At 34.4% G+C, this 20536-nt stretch overlaps 1 protein-coding gene and 1 long non-coding RNA gene across 2 annotated transcripts; both read left to right on the top strand.

The window, feature by feature from the left end:
• Positions 1–8299: 8299 nt before the first annotated feature.
• LOC122314675 (ARM REPEAT PROTEIN INTERACTING WITH ABF2-like) lies at positions 8300–16449 on the top strand. The gene is made up of 19 exons (XM_043130168.1): positions 8300–8735; positions 9169–9326; positions 10744–10916; positions 10995–11115; positions 11195–11269; positions 11377–11471; positions 11701–11776; positions 11890–11997; positions 12090–12218; positions 12328–12396; positions 12600–12659; positions 12817–12940; positions 13077–13216; positions 13780–13843; positions 13972–14051; positions 14391–14455; positions 14655–14772; positions 14853–14977; positions 15309–16449. Exons 1-19 carry the CDS (start codon positions 8459–8461, stop codon positions 15403–15405), a joined length of 2154 nt encoding a protein of 717 aa, XP_042986102.1. The 5' UTR covers positions 8300–8458; the 3' UTR covers positions 15406–16449.
• Positions 16450–19260: 2811 nt separating this feature from the next.
• LOC122317413 lies at positions 19261–20176 on the top strand. Its single transcript, XR_006244459.1, has 2 exons — positions 19261–19599; positions 19720–20176. It is a non-coding gene; the product is annotated as an uncharacterized LOC122317413 (long non-coding RNA).
• The last annotated feature ends 360 nt before the right edge of the window (positions 20177–20536 follow it).

Raw genomic sequence — 20536 nt, 5'->3', positions numbered from 1 at the left:
GTTGTTTTTCAAACGTAATTCTGCTTGAAGACAGTCCCTGGCAATGCTGGTCCTCATGGTGTAAGCATTGAATTCAGAAAATGTTAGCAGTATCTATGGCGATATCAGGTTAGATTGATCTGTGATTCTTTGCCTTCCTTATCCTCCTCTTCTTCTTCCTCTTCCTCTCTACCAACCTTCAAACCGCTGACTGGTAGAAGCAACACCTCATACTTTGAGGGTAAAAACTGTATTTTTTTACTTTGTAAGGGAACATAAACTTGTATACTCAAACAAATTTGACATTAAATTTATTAACTTTTCAAGTTTTCAAAACAAAAATGAACCATTTTCTAGTCAATTTAAACACTTTCTAATCTATTGCTGTTCTTTTTCCTTTATAATACCGAGTAGATAGTAAAAATTACACAAGATAATTTTTAAGACTAGTTCAATTCTTTTAAGATTCAAGAGGATTTTCAATTTTATCTTTTTGTTCCTTGAGTTTTTAATTTTGTTATCCTGCTCCCTTTATTTTTAATTTTATCCCCACGCTTCGGCTCACCCGCTCAACCTCTCCGCGTCAGGCCCCTCTTTGCAGGGGTTACAATCAGGCAACCCGTCCGCTTTCCCAAGCAAGCAAGCGTGCAAGGAGATTTGTTTGATCGAGTGGGCGGGTTATGGTTTTTGGTACCCGCCACCTGCTTTATACAAAATAGTAGGACTCGCATGTGCTTGATTTTGTGTCCAATAACTAATAAATTTAAATCTAAATGCACATAATATAAATTTAAATCAAAATGCATATAATACGCAAATTTGGAGGTAAATGAAATATTGGTAGCTTAATAAAATCTTGGTAGCTTTATTAAACTCTTAACCAACCTACGATCGGCTAAGTTTAGCGGTGGATTCTCTTGTATGAGCAGTGAGTCTTAATTATTAAATACCCTCATTCAACTAAATAATTATGATACTCATTATAGAGAAAAGAAATCGAATCAACTTCATAATGTCACTTCATAGTACAGCATACAGGTAGTGGACAAGAATCATGTATCTAGAAGAATGTATATAAAGGTAAAGCGCCAAGAATAATATTAAGGAATTAAAAGGATAATTTTCAAACTAAAAAATTAGTGATAAATTCAATATTTATTAAAAATTGCTAAAAACATAAAGAGATTTTACAAACTAACATGTCATACTGCCATGTCATCGAATAATTACAAGTTTGCAACAACAAATATCACAAGTGTAAGACTTTAAAATCTAGATTTCAATTCACTCATTTTTTCCCAATAAAATAAAATTTGTTAGCATACACAATCTGAATGATTGTTGGATCAATGGATTTTGCAATCTTCAAATTTCTAGTGCCAGTAATTGTTATGAGAATATAATACATTGACTTGTGCTAAAAGTTATATGCTCGTGCCAGTGTCCTAGAACTATGTACACCAAACTCTTCAATACATTTCTACATAGTTCAGCAAGAATTATGTAGACCAAAATCTTCAACATTTTTCTACATAGTTCTGCAAGATAGACTTGCTACATGGATCAATTTACTTCCCTTCATACTGTGAAATTTCAACCCCAAAATAATATGATCTTACACCTTATAGAAGTAGTGGATTGTTCCATATCTTTTCTTACACTCAAGTATAGAGAGTTGGCTATTATGCAAGGCAGTCAGACAACAATCAACAATCAATTTCTCATAGACACTAGTTGGGGCTATAAGGGATCACCTTTAGATGAGAGATCCATATTAGAGAGCAAGTAGCCAGCTTGCATATTTTAGTAGAAAAACTTATAGGCAATCGCTTGTAAGTTTCATTTTTGCAATTCTCTTTATTGGCTTAGCATCTCATTTTAGTATGATCCAAATCAAGTTGAAGTGTATAATTGTTCTGGTTTTTCCCTTTAGTTTCAACATTGATAAGGATGTATATTGGCATACACCATGAATTCTATTTCCCAATCTTTAAATTCTATCTTCTCACGGTAATGTGTTGCAGGTAAGAAGTAGATGCATAAGATTATGCATGGAAGGATTCAGGCATCAACCTGTTTCACCCATTTTTTATGACAAGAAGCAACCAGAGGATCTTAAATTAGTGATGTAGGAGCTGCAAACAAAGGAGGATGGAGTGCAGGATGACACGAATAAACCAAAGCAAGGAACTAGAGTATTAGCCAAGTCAATCAATGGATCCTCGATCAATAAAATAACCTTGATAATGATGCCTAAAGTATAACATATTGTACTGCTAACATGTAATGGACATCATATAGGACTGTATAGGTTTTAGGTGTATTGGTGCAAGGATACGTGAGAAAATAACACGTTTGTGTTTGTTTCCATTCCTTTACTATCTCTGTTTCGTGCACTTTATTGTTCCCTTTTCCACCTTCTCGATTTCTTACTCTCAAGATGATAGTCATAAATCATGATGGTTATAAATTTGAGTACCTAGTTAGTAAGGGTGGTGGGCAGGCCCCCACATCCGGCCCGCCCCCCAGTCCCCCCGCCTATGATTGGGGGGGGAGGGGGGGGCACAGCTCCATTCATCTTTTGCGGGGCATGCTATAAAGGGCTAGTGACGGGGCCCGGGCTAGGCTTAGGCCTGCTCGAAATTTGCCCTATCATACTTGGCATTTATATATATAAATATACATATATGTATATAGATATAAATATATAATTAGATTTATAATAAAACGTATCCAAAATGAGGTCGTTTTTTTACTAGGCTAATGAAACCCTTTCCCCTAATATCTCGAGTCCTCTAAGATATTAGTTTCTCTCAAGTCTCAGACCCTCTCACTCTACTCTCAACCTCTCTCTTAAGGGTGGCAATATTCGTGTTGTCTCAAGTTATGAACATTCGATTATATAAGTCAACCTAAACATGAACCGTTAAGGTAAACAGTTTAGACATTTAAATTCTAACACAATCCATTTAAATAGTGGGTCGTGTTGTGTTATCCGTTTTGACCCATTTAATAATTATTTAGAAATGAGTAAACACGACACTACTCATTTCAATATGTTTTTATGTAAATGAGTTGAAGTAATTTATATAACTCAGTTAACTTGATTAACATAATTTTAAATGAAAGTTAAAATTTATATTTATTAGTATCCATAATATCTTAAAAAAACAATACGACTACTTACTAAAAAAATCAGTGTTTTCAGATTTTAACCTATAATAAAATCAATATTACAAACCCAACAATAATAAATATTAACATAGGTCCATAATTACAATTTCAACAATAAAAATATAAGCATACTGAGAAATACCAATATTACAATCCAACAATAATAAAATTATATTTTTGAAATAAAATTTAAACGGGTTATTGAAGGTTGATTTTGAGTTAAGCATGTTGACCCTTTATTAACACATTTATTATTTGTGTCTTATCGGGTCAACACATTTTGATACAAACACACTAATTTCGTATTATATTCGTATTGGGTTCATGAGTCATGTTACATATTATCACCCGTACTCTCTCTGAACTCTCTCACTCACTGTTGTTGTCTTCTTTGTTGCAATCGAGGCCTGAAACCCATTCTCTCTCCATCTCTATAAGTATCTCTCGAGAGTTAAAACCCCTTTCATTCTATTTTTCAATTATTTGTGGAGGATGGTATTATTTATGCAAACAATGAGATTGTGTTTTGGATGTCGTGGAAAATGGGATTGATTGGTATTTGTTTGTTTGAGCTTAAATGGTGTGAGTTTTAGGGTTTCAATCTGGAACCCTAAATTAGTTTAGAGGTTTGGATTAAATTCCAGATAATTTTAGGGTGTTAGATTCTAAATTACGGTTTAAATTGAACTTCTAAATTAATTCTTACATTGTACAATGATTTTAATCCCTAATTTATGTTAATATTTCAGATTGAAATTCTAAATTAGGCTAGGGGCTCATTATGAAACCCTTAACCTAATCATGTTGGGGTCAACCAACCCCCCGGCCCCGTTGAGATTTCTCCTTACGGGTGGGGGTGGGGGCCTAGGCCCCGCTACCCTCCCATAATTTTCTTATTCTCATAACTTTGTATTTTCTTTCTTTCTTCTTTCTTCTTCTTCTTCTCCCCCCCTGGTAGCGCCCACGCGACACGTGACAATTAAATCCATCATTTTTACCCTTTAAAAAAAAAAATCTATACGAAGATAACTCTTTCATAGGGGTTAGAACCCAATACCTCACTCTTCCCCTTTAATACTAGAAATGAAAGAAATGCCAATTAAACCATATACCAACCGATGTGCTATACCTAACTGTAACACCACGAATGTATGCCATAATATATTCATAATATACATTTACTAATAATATATTTTGAAACAAGGAATCAAAAAATTTGTTGATTTATTTTTTCAACTTCAATATTGCTTTTGAAGAGACTTTTTATTTTTATTTTATTTCTATTCATCAAAACTATTTGGTTGAATAATTAATATAGTTAGGGTTTGTTTGACAACATGACTGTTTTTAAGTATTTTAAGACATTTCACTCTAAAACACAAAACATTTTCAATTTGAAAAATTTCAACCTTTTCATTGAATCATCACAACTTTTCCAAACTCTTAAACAAAACATAAAAAATAATACTACTTTTTCAAATTTCAAAACAAAGATAATATTCAAACAATTTTGTTACTTTATAAATTTGTATTCAATTTTTTCTCTCTTATTTATCAAAAATCAATAAAATCTTTTAATTCAAATAATTTTATTACTATTTACATGTCTACTGAGATACTCTAAATATTCAAATAGACCCTTAAAATAAAAAGTCTATTTCTAGAAAAAAAAAAGGGGGGGTTGGAGCTCGACTTCTTCAATTGTGTGTGTTTTTCTTTTTTCTTCTTCTTCTTCTTCTTCTTTTTTTTTTTTTTTTTTTTTTTTTTTTTTTTTTTTGTTTCAAGACTAGTCAAGGTCAAATGTAATTACAACACATCTCATATAATCATTACAAATTTTTTAAATTTTCACACAAAATAAAATAAACAATTCAACCAAATCCCAAAATAATATAATATTAAAAAAATATTCTAACAATATTTTAGTCAATTTTTAACTTTTATCTCAACTCATCTTATCTCATATGCGAAAACGAACAAGGCTAATAAGGTGTCGTTTGGATATTGAATTGAGATGAGATGAAAGTTGAATAAAATATTATTAAAATATTATTTTTTAATATTATTATTGTTTTGAGATATGAAAAAGTTGAATTGTTTATTATATTTTATGTAAAAATTTAAAAAAGTTGTAATGAGAAGAATTAAATACTTACTATCTAAACAAGATCTTATTGGCTTGGGGTGATGGTTGTTAACTTGTTATAAGACAAGGGGGTGGGGAAGTATAGTCTTTTTTTTTTTCAATATATAAATAATACCCAAACGAATAATTATACTTGACCCATCATGTTGCTCCCTTAAAAGTTACTGTTCTTATATTTTATGTTATTTTTTCTATTGGTTAAGGAAGTGATTATTAATGAAATTGTGTATTTTTTTCAAATATTTAAAAGAAAAAGAAAAAATAGTGCAATTGCATTAATAGTAACTTTGAGAGGATAAAATCATAAAACTGAGTAACAACACCCTACCCAATTTGTAGTTGATACGAGCAAGTAGCAGCCTCACTCGTCCCAATCTATAGGTGAAGTGGTCATATATTTTACTCACCTCACCCTAACAAATAGCAGATCTAGATTCTATGTTGGGTCGATTGATCGAGAGAGAGAGAGAGAAGAGAGACTACTGTTCTAAAGTTTGGCGGCAGCAACAAGAGAGATAGACGGCGGTTAGGGTTACATTCGTTGGACTAGGACGAGAGAGAGAGAGAGAGAGAGAGAGAGAGAGAGAGAGAGAGAGAGAGAGAGAGAGAGAGAGAGAGAGAGAGAGAGAGAGAGAGAGAGAGAGAGAGAGAGAGAGAGAGAGAGAGAGAGACGAAATGACTAATGAGAAACACGATTTTTTTTTTTAATATAAAAACCGGGTACCGGGGTTTAACTCTGGTACCTGGGTGTAATACCCATAATCGACCCGGATTGGGCCGGTTTAAAAAATGCGGGTTTCGGCCCGAATTTGAGCCCGGGTCAAATCCAGGCCGAAACCCATAATTGGACACCCGGTTATCCGAGTTCCTGGCCAGGCCGGATAAAATCCGGCCCGTATGAACAATCTTACTTGAATGTATCCATTGAAAAGATCGGTAAGTTGTTCAGGCTACCTGTTTGGCCCCTATCTAACTTAAACCAATTCTCAAAATATAAATATATTGCAACTATAAATCCAATTCACCTTGCATATAACCAATCCAAAACATAGTAATTAAGATTGATTTTTGTACCAAAACGAGTTGAATTCAAATGAGGATGTTCAAACTCGATTTGCATATTTAGTTGTTTGAAGTCAGCTTGATTTTGAATCAAATATGAATGACCTTGTTTGGATTCAACTTTCATCTCAACTCACTATTCAAACGGTACCTTAACTCTACCTCCTCTGCTTGAACCCATTCCTCCCAACACACTCATGTGACTCCCATCTCAACATGTTTCCATTGGCCAGAGGCTCTTTTTATCCTTTACTTCCATTTCAAGTTTTAGCATCCCTTGCCTTCTCTTCCCTTTACAATTACCTTAAAAGAAAAAATAGTTAAACCTATTTTTTTTTAGTAATTTTAAGGTGAGTTATGTTCTTGAAATCAATTCAACTCATCTCAAAATAAACATCGTTGAGACTCACTAATTTTTCAACTTCTCATAAAATGGTTAAACTCATATCAACTTATTTTATACATTTAAATTCATATTTCAACCTATTTACATCAAAACACATCTAAAGGGGACCCATAAAACACTATTATTTACATATCAACTCAAATAATCTAAGATCACCTCAAATAATCTTAGACCTAGTTTGGTTTCACAAATATTTGAAACCATCCCATCTCAACATCCAAACATTGTTCAAACATAAACATTTTTCAATTTCAAAATTTTAAATTTTCAGCCTTCTCATTTAATCATTATAAATTTTTCAAACTTCTAAACAAAATACAAAAAATAATTTAACTTTTTCAAATGCCAAAATAAAAATAATATTAAAAAACATATATTCTAACCCTTTTTAATTATATAATTTTTTATTTAACTGTTTCTTTCTCTTTTCCAAAAAACCTCCCACAAAAATATTAACTTAAATCATTTTACTACTATTTACAAATTTCTCATCTCATTTTTGAAACCAAACGAGGCCTAGAGTTTGTTTAAACACTTGAAAATTTTTAGAATTTCATGAATAATAGTGAGATAATTTGAGTTAAGATATTTGATTAGATTTTATAAAATGAGAGAGAAAAAATTTAATAAAAATATTAGGAAATTAAAAAAAATTTGAATATAATTTTTGAATATTAATTTTGTTTTGAACTTTGTAAAAGTTTTATTTGTTTTTTTATTTAGATAATTATTAGGTATTGATTAGATAAAAAATTTAAAAGTTTAAAATTATAAAATATTTTGTATTTAAGTAACGTTTAAAATAAAATTATAAGAATTTTTGAGAATTATAATAAGTGCATATTTGGAATTACGGTGAAAAATATAACTTATAATTTTACGACTTATAACTTAGAACTTAAGTAATAACTTATACTATTAAAAGATTATTTACTGTTTGGTAATCATATGTTTAAAATACTTTTAAATATGTTACGTTTGTTTATAAATAAATTTAAAAAATACTTTCTGAGGTAGAAATATCGATTATTTGAATTTTTAAAAATTATAATCATATTCTTGAAAGTTTGAAAGTTGTAATTATCTTAAAGTTGTATAAATATTTTTATCCATTAACAGTCTTTTTAAAATTCAAATTACATTCTGTATTATCTAAAAAAACACATTTGAGAAAAAACATCAAAATGATTTTCCTTAAACTTACTTTTTTATCTTATTTGAGATTTAAAAGTGTTTTAATATGTAACATCCAAACAACCTAATTTTTTCATTAAAAAATTTTTAAAAATATTTAAATATTTTTTAAGACTACTAACGTAACCCAAACAGGCCATAATTCTTATTTAGTCCAAATAAGCAGAATATTTGTTTAATTGCTTAATTAGAAAGAATTAAAAAAGGTTAAAAAAATAAAGCATGAATACGAATTCAAGCTTTTGCAAAACAAAATAAAAGGGGGCGCACGTCAGCGTTTCAAATTCGTTCATAAATACCGGAGCGCGGGAACGTAGTTTCTCAAAAGGGCAAAAAAATGTAAAATAAATTGGCGGGCGAGGCGAACCCTCCCACCCCCATACCCATTTTCCACTTCCCCTACCAAACCCAAAACTCAACTTTACTTTCCCAAACTATCCCCGCGCTTCCTCTCCATCTACTACTCCTTGCCGCTACCGCCGCTACCACCGCTACCCATGGATCAGGACAACCAGAGGGGCCAGCCCTCCGCTTCCACACGAAGCTTGAAGCGGAAGCTGGAGCCTGAATTCGAACACCCAAACGAGGAGAGTGGGGAGCGCAAGGTTCTCGTTCTTGAGCAGCCCCGCCACTGCTTGGCTCCCCAGGACCACAACCTTGTCCCAGAGATACTTGCCCACGTGAATCTCCTCCATTCTACTTTCTCTTCCGCCGAAGCCGATCGCTCCGCCGCCAGGCGTGCCACTGTTTTCCTCTCCCAACTCGCGGAAAACGGTACAGTTTTCGCCTCACGCTTTTATAGATGTCATTTGGGTATCTGTATTTTTGTTTATGCGTAGTGTCCGGATGAACTAGTGAAGAAAATGATAGCTCGAAGAGTTAAATCAATCAGCTCCATATCATCGAGTGGTCAAATATTTGCTAAGTTGCTAATCTGCTGCTTCTGCTTCTTCTTCTTCAGATTTTTGATCTCTTTACTATGTGTTAAATCGAAGACTTACATGATTTCGTTGATTTAGCTGATTTCTTGAATGTATGGATTTTCTTGATCATTCCTTGGAGCAGACCGTGAACGATATAATCGTTTGATCGAGTAACTCAAATTGCATAGGGTTGATGTGGATAACTTCAATTTTTTCATAAGTTACGTCCTGTGAAATATTTTATCTGTGGTCGTTGTTGAGGTTTTTGGTGATTTCGTGAGCAGAGGACATGGTAAACGTGATAGTGGACTGTGGAGCTGTTCCAGCTTTGGTAAAGCATCTCCAGGCACCGGCGGTGGTAAAAGGCTGCAGCAGTCCGAGGCCTTATGAGCATGAGGTGGAGAAAGGAAGCGCTTATGCACTTGGACTTCTCGCTGTCAAAGTAATTAGAGTGTATTGCTTTCTTGCTTTTGTTTTGCTTTGGTGTAAACTCATTGGAAAAGTATTCTCAAATTGTCACATTTTAGAAACTATATTACCACGATTTCTATGGTTATGATATTTATCTTTCATTTTGATCGACTGACTTAACTTTTGATATCTCTGCTCTGTTTGCTGTGGAACTCCTTGGCATTCTTAGTAAATGTAAATCAAATTTCTTAACTGGCCATGCTAGAGTGGTCCTTTTTTATTAGTTGCTATCTAAAAAGTTGCTGTTGACTAATATCTAATGATAAGTTCATGCTCATTCTTAAAAATAACTCTGTAGAAGGTATGTGTAATTGGAAGTATCTGGTTGCATTGGCTTCAGTAATGTTTTCATGTAGATCATTCTATATAATCTGTCTGATGGATGAAATCGATTGCTTGTTCATTTGATGACCGTGATATGCAGTTGTGTGCTAGGAATGTGTTGAGCTTTCAGTTTGGGTTAGAGAAGCTGGTCATACCAAGCCAAAGCTCAACTTTTGGTATAACCACATGCTTTAGTTTGGTTTGTCTTGGTAGTGCTTCTCAGTTGGAGAAATAATTGATTTTTCATTCACATCTGAGGTAAAAGCATGCTAACGAGATAGTAATAGCCAGTTTGGTAATTTGGGGAGTAATATGCAAGATTCTTGGTAGGTTGGGAGTGCAAAGTATACTTTTCCTTTTTGTTTATAAATGGAAACTTATTGTGCCAGTGTTGTTGAAGTTGAAAGGTGCTGATGGCTGTCGGAATGAAAGTGGTTTAATTCCATGCAGCATTGGCAGGGCTATCTGCAGTTTTGAGAATTATCGATGCAAATCCCTGTATGGTTGAGTTGGTTGTGATCTTGTGAGTTGACTCTTAGCAGACTTACTTGCTAGAACCTCTAACTAACTATGTAGTTTGTGAATAAAGGGGAGTAGGGACTAGAAATTGTCTTGGTCTAGAAGTTTTGCACTTACTATTTTTTATTCTCGTAGGAAATATTGGAAAGGTTATTGGATCAGTAATCAGAAGCAAATGTGAATTTTGTTGCTATGGCCCTTTGGTGCATATCCTCACTTCTGGGGTGGTAATTATTGGTTGTATTTTGGCAGAAGATTTTCTGCTCATTGATTGTTCTCAATCAGCTGTTGTTCATTATGCGTGGAGGTTTGTAATTGTTTCCTATGTTAATTTGACTTGTATAGTTGTGGAGAAAAATCATAGCATTGCAATGAAAATGGGTTAGTGTAATATCATCATTTTAGTTAGGTTAGTCTCATTGTGTAATTAAACGTGGCCATAGCATCATTGCGGAATTTGCTGTCTCTTTATGAACATTTACTCACGGTTCATTTCAGAAGATATGTTTTAAGTCAGACTTTCTGTCTCTGTGTGAATTATTCAGCCAGAACATCAACAACTCATAGTTGATGCTGGAGCTCTACCACATCTTGTGGATTTGTTAAAGAGGCACAAGAATGGTTGTAACTCCCAAGCAGTCAATGGTGTTATTAGGAGAGCTGCTGATTTAATAACTAACCTAGCTCATGAAAATAGCTGCATTAAAACCCGTGTCAGGTTTGTTTGTTTCCTTGCCCTTGCATCTCATTTTTTTCATTCTATCCTCTTCATGATATAATTGGCTGTTCATGGCAGGATTGAAGGTGGTATCCCTCCTCTTGTTCAACTGCTTGAGTATGCTGGTACAAAGGTACAAAGAGCAGCTGCAGGGGCCCTGCGAACCCTTGCATTCAAAAATGATGAAAACAAAACTCAGGTTGATGAGTTATCGCTACGTCATGTTTTTCTTACCACTTCTTTTGGTGCAGTTGCTGATATGAATTGCAAATTGGCAGATTGTAGCATGCAACGCTCTACCAACCCTTGTACTGATGCTTTGGTCTGAGGATGCCACTATACATTATGAATCGGTTGGCACTGATCTATGGCATCCTATTTCATTCTGCATACTTTGGCTTTGTTGCTGCATTTTGCCTTATTTAAACATTTTTTGACTTTTTTTTTCTGGAGTTTCTAGGTTGGTGTGATAGGTAACCTGGTCCATTCATCCCCAAAAGTTAAAAAAGAAGTTCTCCTAGCTGGAGCTTTACAACCTGTTATCAGATTGCTTAGGTAACACCGATTTTTCCCTTCTGTTACTTGCCATATTCACTTTTGCCAAGGAGAACAGATTTTTTTGCATAGATCTATAATTTTTAGATCTGTTAAGGAGAACTGAAATTTCTGGGCAGATCTATTAATTAATATTTTACTTGTTGAGTGTTTTTTTTTTTTTTTAAAAAAATGAAAAAAACAATCTCCTGTGTACTGGCCACCAATAAGTTCATCACTTTGATGACAGTTCGTGCTGTCCGGAGAGCCAAAGAGAAGCAGCTCTGTTGCTTGGTCAATTTGCTGGAGCTGATTCTGATTGCAAGGTGGATTAAAATTTTATTTCTTTATTTAGAATTTACTGTTTCCATACCCTAAATCCCCTTCTATCATTGCATATTCTTTTATCGGCTGTTGTATGAGGATGAGGTTCATGCAGGTACACATTGTTCAGAGGGGTGCTGTCCGGCCATTAATTGAGATGCTTCAGTCACCAGATACACAGCTTAGTGAGATGTCAGCTTTTGCACTTGGGAGGTTGGCACAGGTCAGCATCTCTTTCCCTTTTTAGTGATTACTAATAATATTATTATTGGGGATGTATGTTTTGCTGGATTGATAAATAGTTCATATTTTTAGGATACACACAACCAAGCTGGCATTGCTCAAGGTGGAGGAATAATGCCTCTACTCAAGCTTCTTGATTCAAAAAATGGGTCTTTGCAACATAATGCCGCTTTTGCTTTATATGGTCTTGCAGATAATGAGGTAGAGTTTGTTGGGCCATTGTTTAATTTTAATCTTCATGGTCAGTTTGTCCTTTATCAGTCATCTAATGCTGGTAATCTACTGTAACTGGTTTTAGTTTCTTCTGTAGGACAATGTTGCAGATATTATCAAAGTTGGTGGTGTTCAGAAACTTCAAGATGGAGAATTCACAGTTCAAGTATGCCTTCTTTTTATTATTTATATTTTGAGTTCAGTTTGTACCCTCTGTGTCAAGATCTTGGTTGATATTATTTCTTCATTCATTTGGCATTCACCAAGTTTCATTGATCTTCTTGTTCTCATGGCACAGAAAATTCTGCCCTGTGGTAAAGATTAATTAATTCTTTGTCCCTTCTTATAATTGACATGTCAAATTTGCAGCCAACTAAAGATTGTGTGGCAAAGACATTGAAAAGATTAGAGGACAAGATTCATGGGCGAGTGAGTTTTACCTTATATTACTGGATTTTTTGGCTTGCATTATGTGCTACTTAGCTGTTTAATTCATGTAATCAGGGTATTTTTCCTTGATAAACATATTCATTGTATAAACATATTTGAAATGACTAGTGTACCAATTCCTACAATGTCTTTACAGGTACTAAATCACCTGCTATATCTGATGCGGGTTTCAGAGAAAGCTGTTCAAACAAAGGTTGCCTTGGCTTTTGCTCATCTTTGTGCCCCTGGCGATCAAAACACTATTTTTATCCATAGCAGTGGTACAGATAATCTAGCTTTTCTCAAGCACAATCTTTTCTTCCTTTCTTTTCCTTTTTTGGCCTGTTGGTTCTTCATTGGGTTCACCTAGATTTCCATGTTTTAATTTCTTGTTCCTGCATGTACATCTGTCTGCAGGTTTAGACTTATTGATTGGGCTTCTAGAATCTACAAGTCTGAAGCAGCAACGTGATGGTTCGGTAGCCTTGCACAAGTTGGCTACCAAAGCTATTTCACTCTCTCCTTTGGATTCTGCTCCTCCATCACCAAACCCACAGGTTCTTTATTTGATGTGTGATTGATTACACATATCTATTCCTGCATTGTCTTTATTTTCATTTGGTTAGGGACATGGGATGATGAGGTTCATTTTTCACTTGAATTGACGTTATTTATTTTCTTATGTGGGTAGTAGTGTAACAAATGCATATTTTTAGGGTGAGATGTATGCTGCTTTCTTTATGTGAAGTAGTAAATGAACATCTGCCAAGAATTTGAGGTTTGAATATGGGGTAGATTTACTTTTTCTCCCTATTTCTTCATGAATACCATTTTTCCATTCGAATGAAAAGCATGTCATCCTAATCATAGCAGTTTCAATGCTATGCCTTGAACCACTTGGCAATCTCCCCTACATTACGATTATGGGCCAGAAATCAAGTGAATAGTGAGTCATTCATATTAGATTTTCAAACACTTCCCATCCGATAAATGCTTTTTAAAATTGAATCGGCAGTTATGATGTTTGGTGTTGAGTGCAAATACTTTCCCGACACTGACAAAATATTGCCAGTTGAATTAATGCTTTCTGTTTGGTTGTCTTGCAAAACTTTTGTTGCAGGTGTATTTGGGTGAGCAATATGTAAACAATCCTACACTTTCTGATGTCACATTCTTAGTTGAAGGTTGGAATATTTCTTGCATACTCTATTATTGGATTGAGTAAAATGTTTTGTTTCTATTTCTAAGCAGCTGATGAATATGAATTTTGATTAACATAACATGCTATGGGTGTGTATGCTTCTTTTATCAGGTAAACGGTTCTATGCTCACAGAATTTGTCTTCTTGCTTCTTCGGATGCATTCCGTGCAATGTTTGATGGTGGCTATAGGGTGAGTATTGATTTGTTTTAAACCTCGATGTTTGTGTCAGCTATATGATCTTGTAACCAAACTTCTTTGGTCATTCATTTTTTCTCCTTTGTCTTTCCCCTTAAAGATAATTTAAGGTGATTTTGCGTTAGATTTACATCATTATCAGATACATCACAGAATTTTAATGCCGATGAGCTGGTTGTTAGGTGGTCAATCTGATCCATTTTGTATCTTCCACCGTATATTAAAGATTTTCCAGCTTCAGACAACTTTTGTTTATTTGGCAGAAAATTATAGAGTTCGGGGGATTCGTATTTGTTTATTGTTTATATGTAGTCTTATAACTTTGTATTGCAGGAGAGGGATGCTAAAGATGTAGAAATTCCAAATATTAAATGGAAAGTTTTTGAGCTGATGATGAGGTGTGAGTTTGGGTTCTACCTTACATTTTGCAATAACCTATTCGTTCCATTAATTATTGTAAATCTCAGTAAAAGTAACTTTGTTTCCTTGATATTCCTGTTTATGCTTATTCCCTCTAGCGGCTTCTCATTGCTATATATTGATGTAGATGGTCCCTACTTTTATGCTGATACTTCCTAATGTTTGTTGTGAATTCAGATTCATATACACAGGATCATTAGAAGTTGATCTGGATGTTGCCCAGGATCTCCTTAGAGCTGCTGACCAGTATCTTTTGGATGGTCTTAAGCGTCTCTGCGAGTATGCCATTGCTCAGGTTTGCCATGGAATTAGTTTGATCATTGCTTTTCTATTCTCTGCATTATTAATCTGATTACTTCTCATTATCTTCTGAAGGATATTTGTGTGGAAAATGTTTCTCTCATGTATGAGCTATCAGAGGCCTTTAATGCTATGTCATTGAGGCAAGCATGCATACTGTTTATTTTGGAGCAGTTTGACAAATTGAGTGCCAAGCCATGGTATGTTATATCTGTCTGACATCTACTCACCAGTCTATTGCTCTCTCTCTCTCTCTCTCTCTCTCTCTCTCTCTCTCTCTCTCAAAATGCACTTGCACAAACAAGCTCACTTATTCATGTATATATACAACCATAATCATAAACAAACAATTATCTTTTCTAATGGTGTCACTATTATAATGCGAGGCTGTTTGGTTTATATTTAGCTCTTGGGTGTAGGAGATATCAATGTTACTTAGATTACAATTTGTTTACTGAATTTAGTAGCGTCTTAGACTTTGTTCTGTAATACCGTGTGAAAAATCATAAATCTTTCAATGTAAATATGCAGGTACTCCCACCTAATGAAGTGCATTATACCAGAGATACGCAATTTCTTCATTAATACTCTTTCTAAGCGTATCCAAGCTGATTTGCGGCAAACTTAGACAGTTAAGCTTGAATTTTGATCTTTGGCTAACTGTTAAGATGGAAGATAAAGCATGTACAGAAAGTTGTAGGTCATTCAACCTAGTCATTGAGCAATCAGGACTGGATTTTTCATTGCCTATTCACCTTTTTGGGGGAGATCACGTTTCGCTTGTAAACTATCTAGTTTTCAGTTAGCTTCCTAAATTATAAAAAATTTCAATTTACACCAAAACCTAGCAATAGTTTTCACACCTCATTCAAGTCTGATAATTAGATTATGTCACTTGATAAATCTCTTTTCCCTCTTAGTAGTTAGGGCGCAAATTGAAAAATATAGGTAGTTTTGGGTGTAAATTTAAAAGTTTTACAACTTAGGGGGTAAAGTAAGAGATATGTGGCAGTTTGCGAGTGAACAGTGCAGCTATTTTTTGGCTAGTCACTCCCATTGAAGCAGTCACACTTGTGTGCCTCATTGTTAGTGATACACACAGAATGCCGATAGCATCGTTGTGAAATTGTAAGCATTGGCTTTGGCTGTTCTTTTTGGCTTCGGAGTTTTTACCAAGTCGCGGTACCACCGAGTTGGTTTCACAAGTACCATCGTAGAAGCAAGCATGTTATTCACAAATGACCAAGCCCGCGGAGGATTCCTACAAAGATAAAATGGTCAATATTGGAAGCTGTCGGACCCGAAAGGCTAAAGGACGCACGCTTCCATGATTCGGTCGCAGGTATTCTATATCCAGTAGAGGGAGTGCCAGAGAGAAAAGACGTTTATCTTGCGTACCTAATTTCTTGCTGTCTTTATTTTTGGTTCTGCTTGTCACGTGATAGGTGCGTGGCCATCATCGATTATATTATTATTATTATTATCCAGCAAATGGGCTTATAATCGTTAATTCTCGGTCATTTAATTCCCTATAATTGTGGCATGAAGATCACCAAGACTGGAGTCACACCATCTCTAGGACTTTGATGTACACCTTAGCATTATTAATTTCTTGACATGGCATCTTTATTAGTCTCATTTGCAAATTCAAATATATTTCTTTTGGTATCAAGAGTTGTGTGTAGACTTGCATCTCTATTATGGATCATATTTGGTCTTATTCTTTTCTTTCCGTCAATCCCATAGCCTCCATCTTCCCAATTCATCTTCATTTCCTTGTTATTATTAATCTTATTAAAGATAATTGCCTTCTTTGGAAAATCCAAGTTGCACCTTACCTCCACGGTTAACAGCTTCATGGATTTGTTGATGACTGTCTCTAGCCCTCCCTAGTTTCTCAATGATATAACCTCCGATCACTTCATGCAAATGACGAATCTACTGCATGCTTGATGGTTCTAGAACCTTGATGTTTTCTTTATACGAAGGTGTTTTTGCTCATGTTGGTTGCTCCACATCGTATGAGGTTTGGTCTACACTTGAATAGATGTTCTCTGCTACATCCATTGCTTGTATGATGCATACGAGCATATTCGAGCCTAGTAGTCAAGCATAAAAAAGGGCAATACCGCATTCACTGATTACTATCAAAAGATGTAATCTATGGTGGACATTAGGGGTGGCAATATGTCACACGACCCGTTAACCTAATACGAATACGATACGATAATAGCGGGTTAGGGTTTAGCCTTAATGGGTTCAGGTCAAAACGGGTTGACTCGTTAAGACACGATTGTTTAACGGGTTGATAACGGGTTAATCCGTTTTGATCCGTTATAACCTGTTATGACACGTTAAGAAAGTTATAATTATACCCTTATATCTAAAAATAAAATTGTTAGAATTTCAATTTTGATATTTTTATTATTTGGATTGTAGTTTTGGACTTATTATTAATTTTATAATTTTTATAGATATTGTAATTTTAACATTTATATAAAATTATGCTAAATTTAATAAGGTTAAAAAGGTTAATTTCGGGCTTATTCAACCCATTTACATAAATAGTTTGAAATGAGTTGTATTATATCGTATTAACCTATTTCGTAATATTTTCTTAATTTATTTGTTTACTTATAAAAAAACATATTTCGTAATATTTATTAATGGGTAAAAACGGGTTGACACAACACGACTCGTTATGTTAATGGGTCGTGTTAGGGTTTGAGATTTTGACACGATAAGCTTAACGGGTTGGGTTAGGGTTGACTTATATGATCCGTTAACACGATTTGACACGACACGAATACGACCTGTTAACATGATTTGATACCACTAGTGGACATCCTTGTTGCCATTGGTCAACTGCTCCATGATTATGAGTTTGTCTCATACTTGCTTGGCAATCATGATCACCTCATTTGATCTCTTGGTCACATCCATCACCACTTGTGTGAATCCTTTCACTCTTGAGGACATGTATAGACATCTGCTTAGTTTCAAACTACTCCTTGGTAAACATCTTGTTGCTATTGACACCATTATTGGTTCAGCTAATGTTGTAGTATGAAATGATGTCTCCCTAAATTTTGGTAGTGGTTGGTCTACTCAACAACAACGCTACTCTTCCTCTAATGCTCTTTGCGGTTAGCCAAATGTGTGGCGAGATTGGCTACACTACTATCAAATGCTTTCACCTCTTTTGATATTTCTATTCAAGGTGGCGAGATTGGCTACACTACTATCAAATGCTTTCACCTCTTTTGATATTTCTATTCAAGGTACTCAATCCAACATGGCTGCCTATGCCATTGCTCTTCAGCCTATTGGTGACATCAACTAGTACCCGGGCATCTCATTAGTAGTTAATAAGGTGTGTCAATTTATGCATAAACCAATTGATGTTCACTAAAGTGCCATAGATGAATCTCACGGTACCTTAAGTCCACCATCCACTATGGTCTTCTTTTTTGACCAAGCCCTTCCTCCCAACTTCAAGTTTACTCATATGCTGATTGGGCAACCCAGATGACAGGAAGTCTGCTAGTGGATATTGTGTTTATTTTATTTTTAATTTTATCTCTTGGTTATCCAAGAAACAGTCCATGGTAGGTCACTCCATTACTGAAGTGGAGTATCTAGCCATTGCTAATGGAACTCCAAAGGTTGTGTGGCTTCAAGCTATACTAAGAGAACTCAATATAGTCACTCAACATAAACTACTTTTGTAGTATGATAATATTGGTGCAACCTATCTAATGGCCAATCTCGTGTTTCATGCAATGAGAAACATGTGCAACCTGACTACCATTTTGTCTGTGAGCAGGTTTCTTGCAACAATATGAAAGTTCAGTTCTTTTTAAGAAAATACCAAATTGTTGATCTCTTGATTAAATCACTAGTTTTAGTTAGCTTTGAGTGTCTAGAGTCCAAGTTCAACATGGTTTCACCACCATTGTGCTTCAAGGGCATAATGAGGATAAATTCAATCACTCTGGTAAACAAGATAAAATTGAGTACTCAACTGTTCAATATAAAATTAACAAGCTCTCCAATGTTACGTAATCAATTGTAATCATGACTCCTTACAATTGCAATCATTATAAATCTACAATATTGTACAACTAAAATAACATGTCTATAAATATAATACTACAAATCATGAAGTGTTCACGGCACAATTTCATAGTTCATAATTTACGTAGCACAGTTCATAATGTGCTTATAAAATATAGTATTTTACGTAGGATCCTGAATTTAAGTCATTTGAAAGGAATAAAGGTTAACAAAACAACTTTCGTTTTTATTTTTCAATCAGTTGATATGTGTGGCCTATATCTTGTGGAAAATGATAGACATACAATGCCTTTTATAATTCTTTATACAACTATGTGTTAAATGAGAGGCATTTTTATTACAAAATTTATAAAATTAATATCACTTTATATAAACATCCTTATTTTAAATTAGGGTAGTATAAAAGATCAGTTCCGCTACGTACAAGCGCCATTGCACAATCAGCTTGTAATCATTTGTTGTGGCATTGTCAGCTTCTGTAAGAAATAAATTAAGAAAAATAAAAAGGCGAAAAGTAGGCCACCATTGTGTTCCTTCAGAAACCATTTCAAACGAAAGACGTTGGCTTTCCTCCAAAAACCATTTCTCCCAAACCCATTTCTTAGATTTCATCTGGAAAAGAAGAAAAACTCTGAATTTCGTTTCCACGATTTCTCTCAAATTAACCTGTTTCTGCAGGAAAGTTGCTTGTTTTCGTTGACGCTGGAGCGCTCCATTTGTAGCTTTACTGCTGATTATTTGTAAGGTCTGGTGGTTTTCTTGAATCTCATTTTTTTCCCTAGAAATTTTTTTTGTTTTCATTCTCAAGACATTTGGTATGGTTGAATCTGTACGTTTGCTTTATATTTTTCATATACATTTGCAGTGCTTTTTTACCCATCTTCGGCTTGGGTACTTTTCTTTGGTGGGCTAGAAGAGATATGGTTCTAGGCGCTGATGGTTGAGCTGCATTCAAATTAATATTCAAGAAATGAGACTAGGTTCAAGCAAACCACGTCCTTCAGGGTAAAAATGAAAAAAAAAAATGTGGAAACAGAAAAGAAAGTTGGGCAATATGTAGTATTTTTTTATGTGCTAGTTAATTTGTTTCACCATGTTTGTGAGGGCTAATATGAACTAGTTTTTCATATGCAAAGAGTGAAGTTCAATAGCTATATTAATTTGTAATGACATAATTTATGTAAATTTCCTGATAGAACATAAACCATGTTAATTTGAAATGTATTTGGCTCATATACGCAGAGAGTTTTGGCCATATTTATTTGTAATTACATAATTTATATAAAATTTCTAGTGATAGAACATCACAAGTAAATTTTCTATTGATAGAACGTAAACCATGTTAATTTTAATATTCAATATATGCATGTGGAATTGATTTGTATTTTTAGTTAAGCAACTTTGGGTTCATTATGATTATTTTTTTGACGTTAGGACATACCAAGACCACTGTATTCAAACTTCTCAAATTACATGAATAGTTATTATAAAGCAGTTTCACATGTGTGGTTGCCACCTTTTGTGTCTCCTCCAAATGGCAACCCATATCCAAGCCACAGCCAAGTGCGAAGTAAATTTACAGTTATTTGTGCTTTAATTTTGTGCCGATGTAGTTATTATTTTTTAATGTTTCTTTTGGTAAATTGCAACAAAACCACCCATTACATGGTGGAACTAATCCT

The sequence above is a fragment of the Carya illinoinensis genome, chromosome 7 (genome assembly GCF_018687715.1).
Source record: "Carya illinoinensis cultivar Pawnee chromosome 7, C.illinoinensisPawnee_v1, whole genome shotgun sequence".
In the NCBI taxonomy this organism is placed as follows: domain Eukaryota; kingdom Viridiplantae; phylum Streptophyta; class Magnoliopsida; order Fagales; family Juglandaceae; genus Carya; species Carya illinoinensis.
This window is presented reverse-complemented; position numbering and strand designations above follow the sequence as displayed.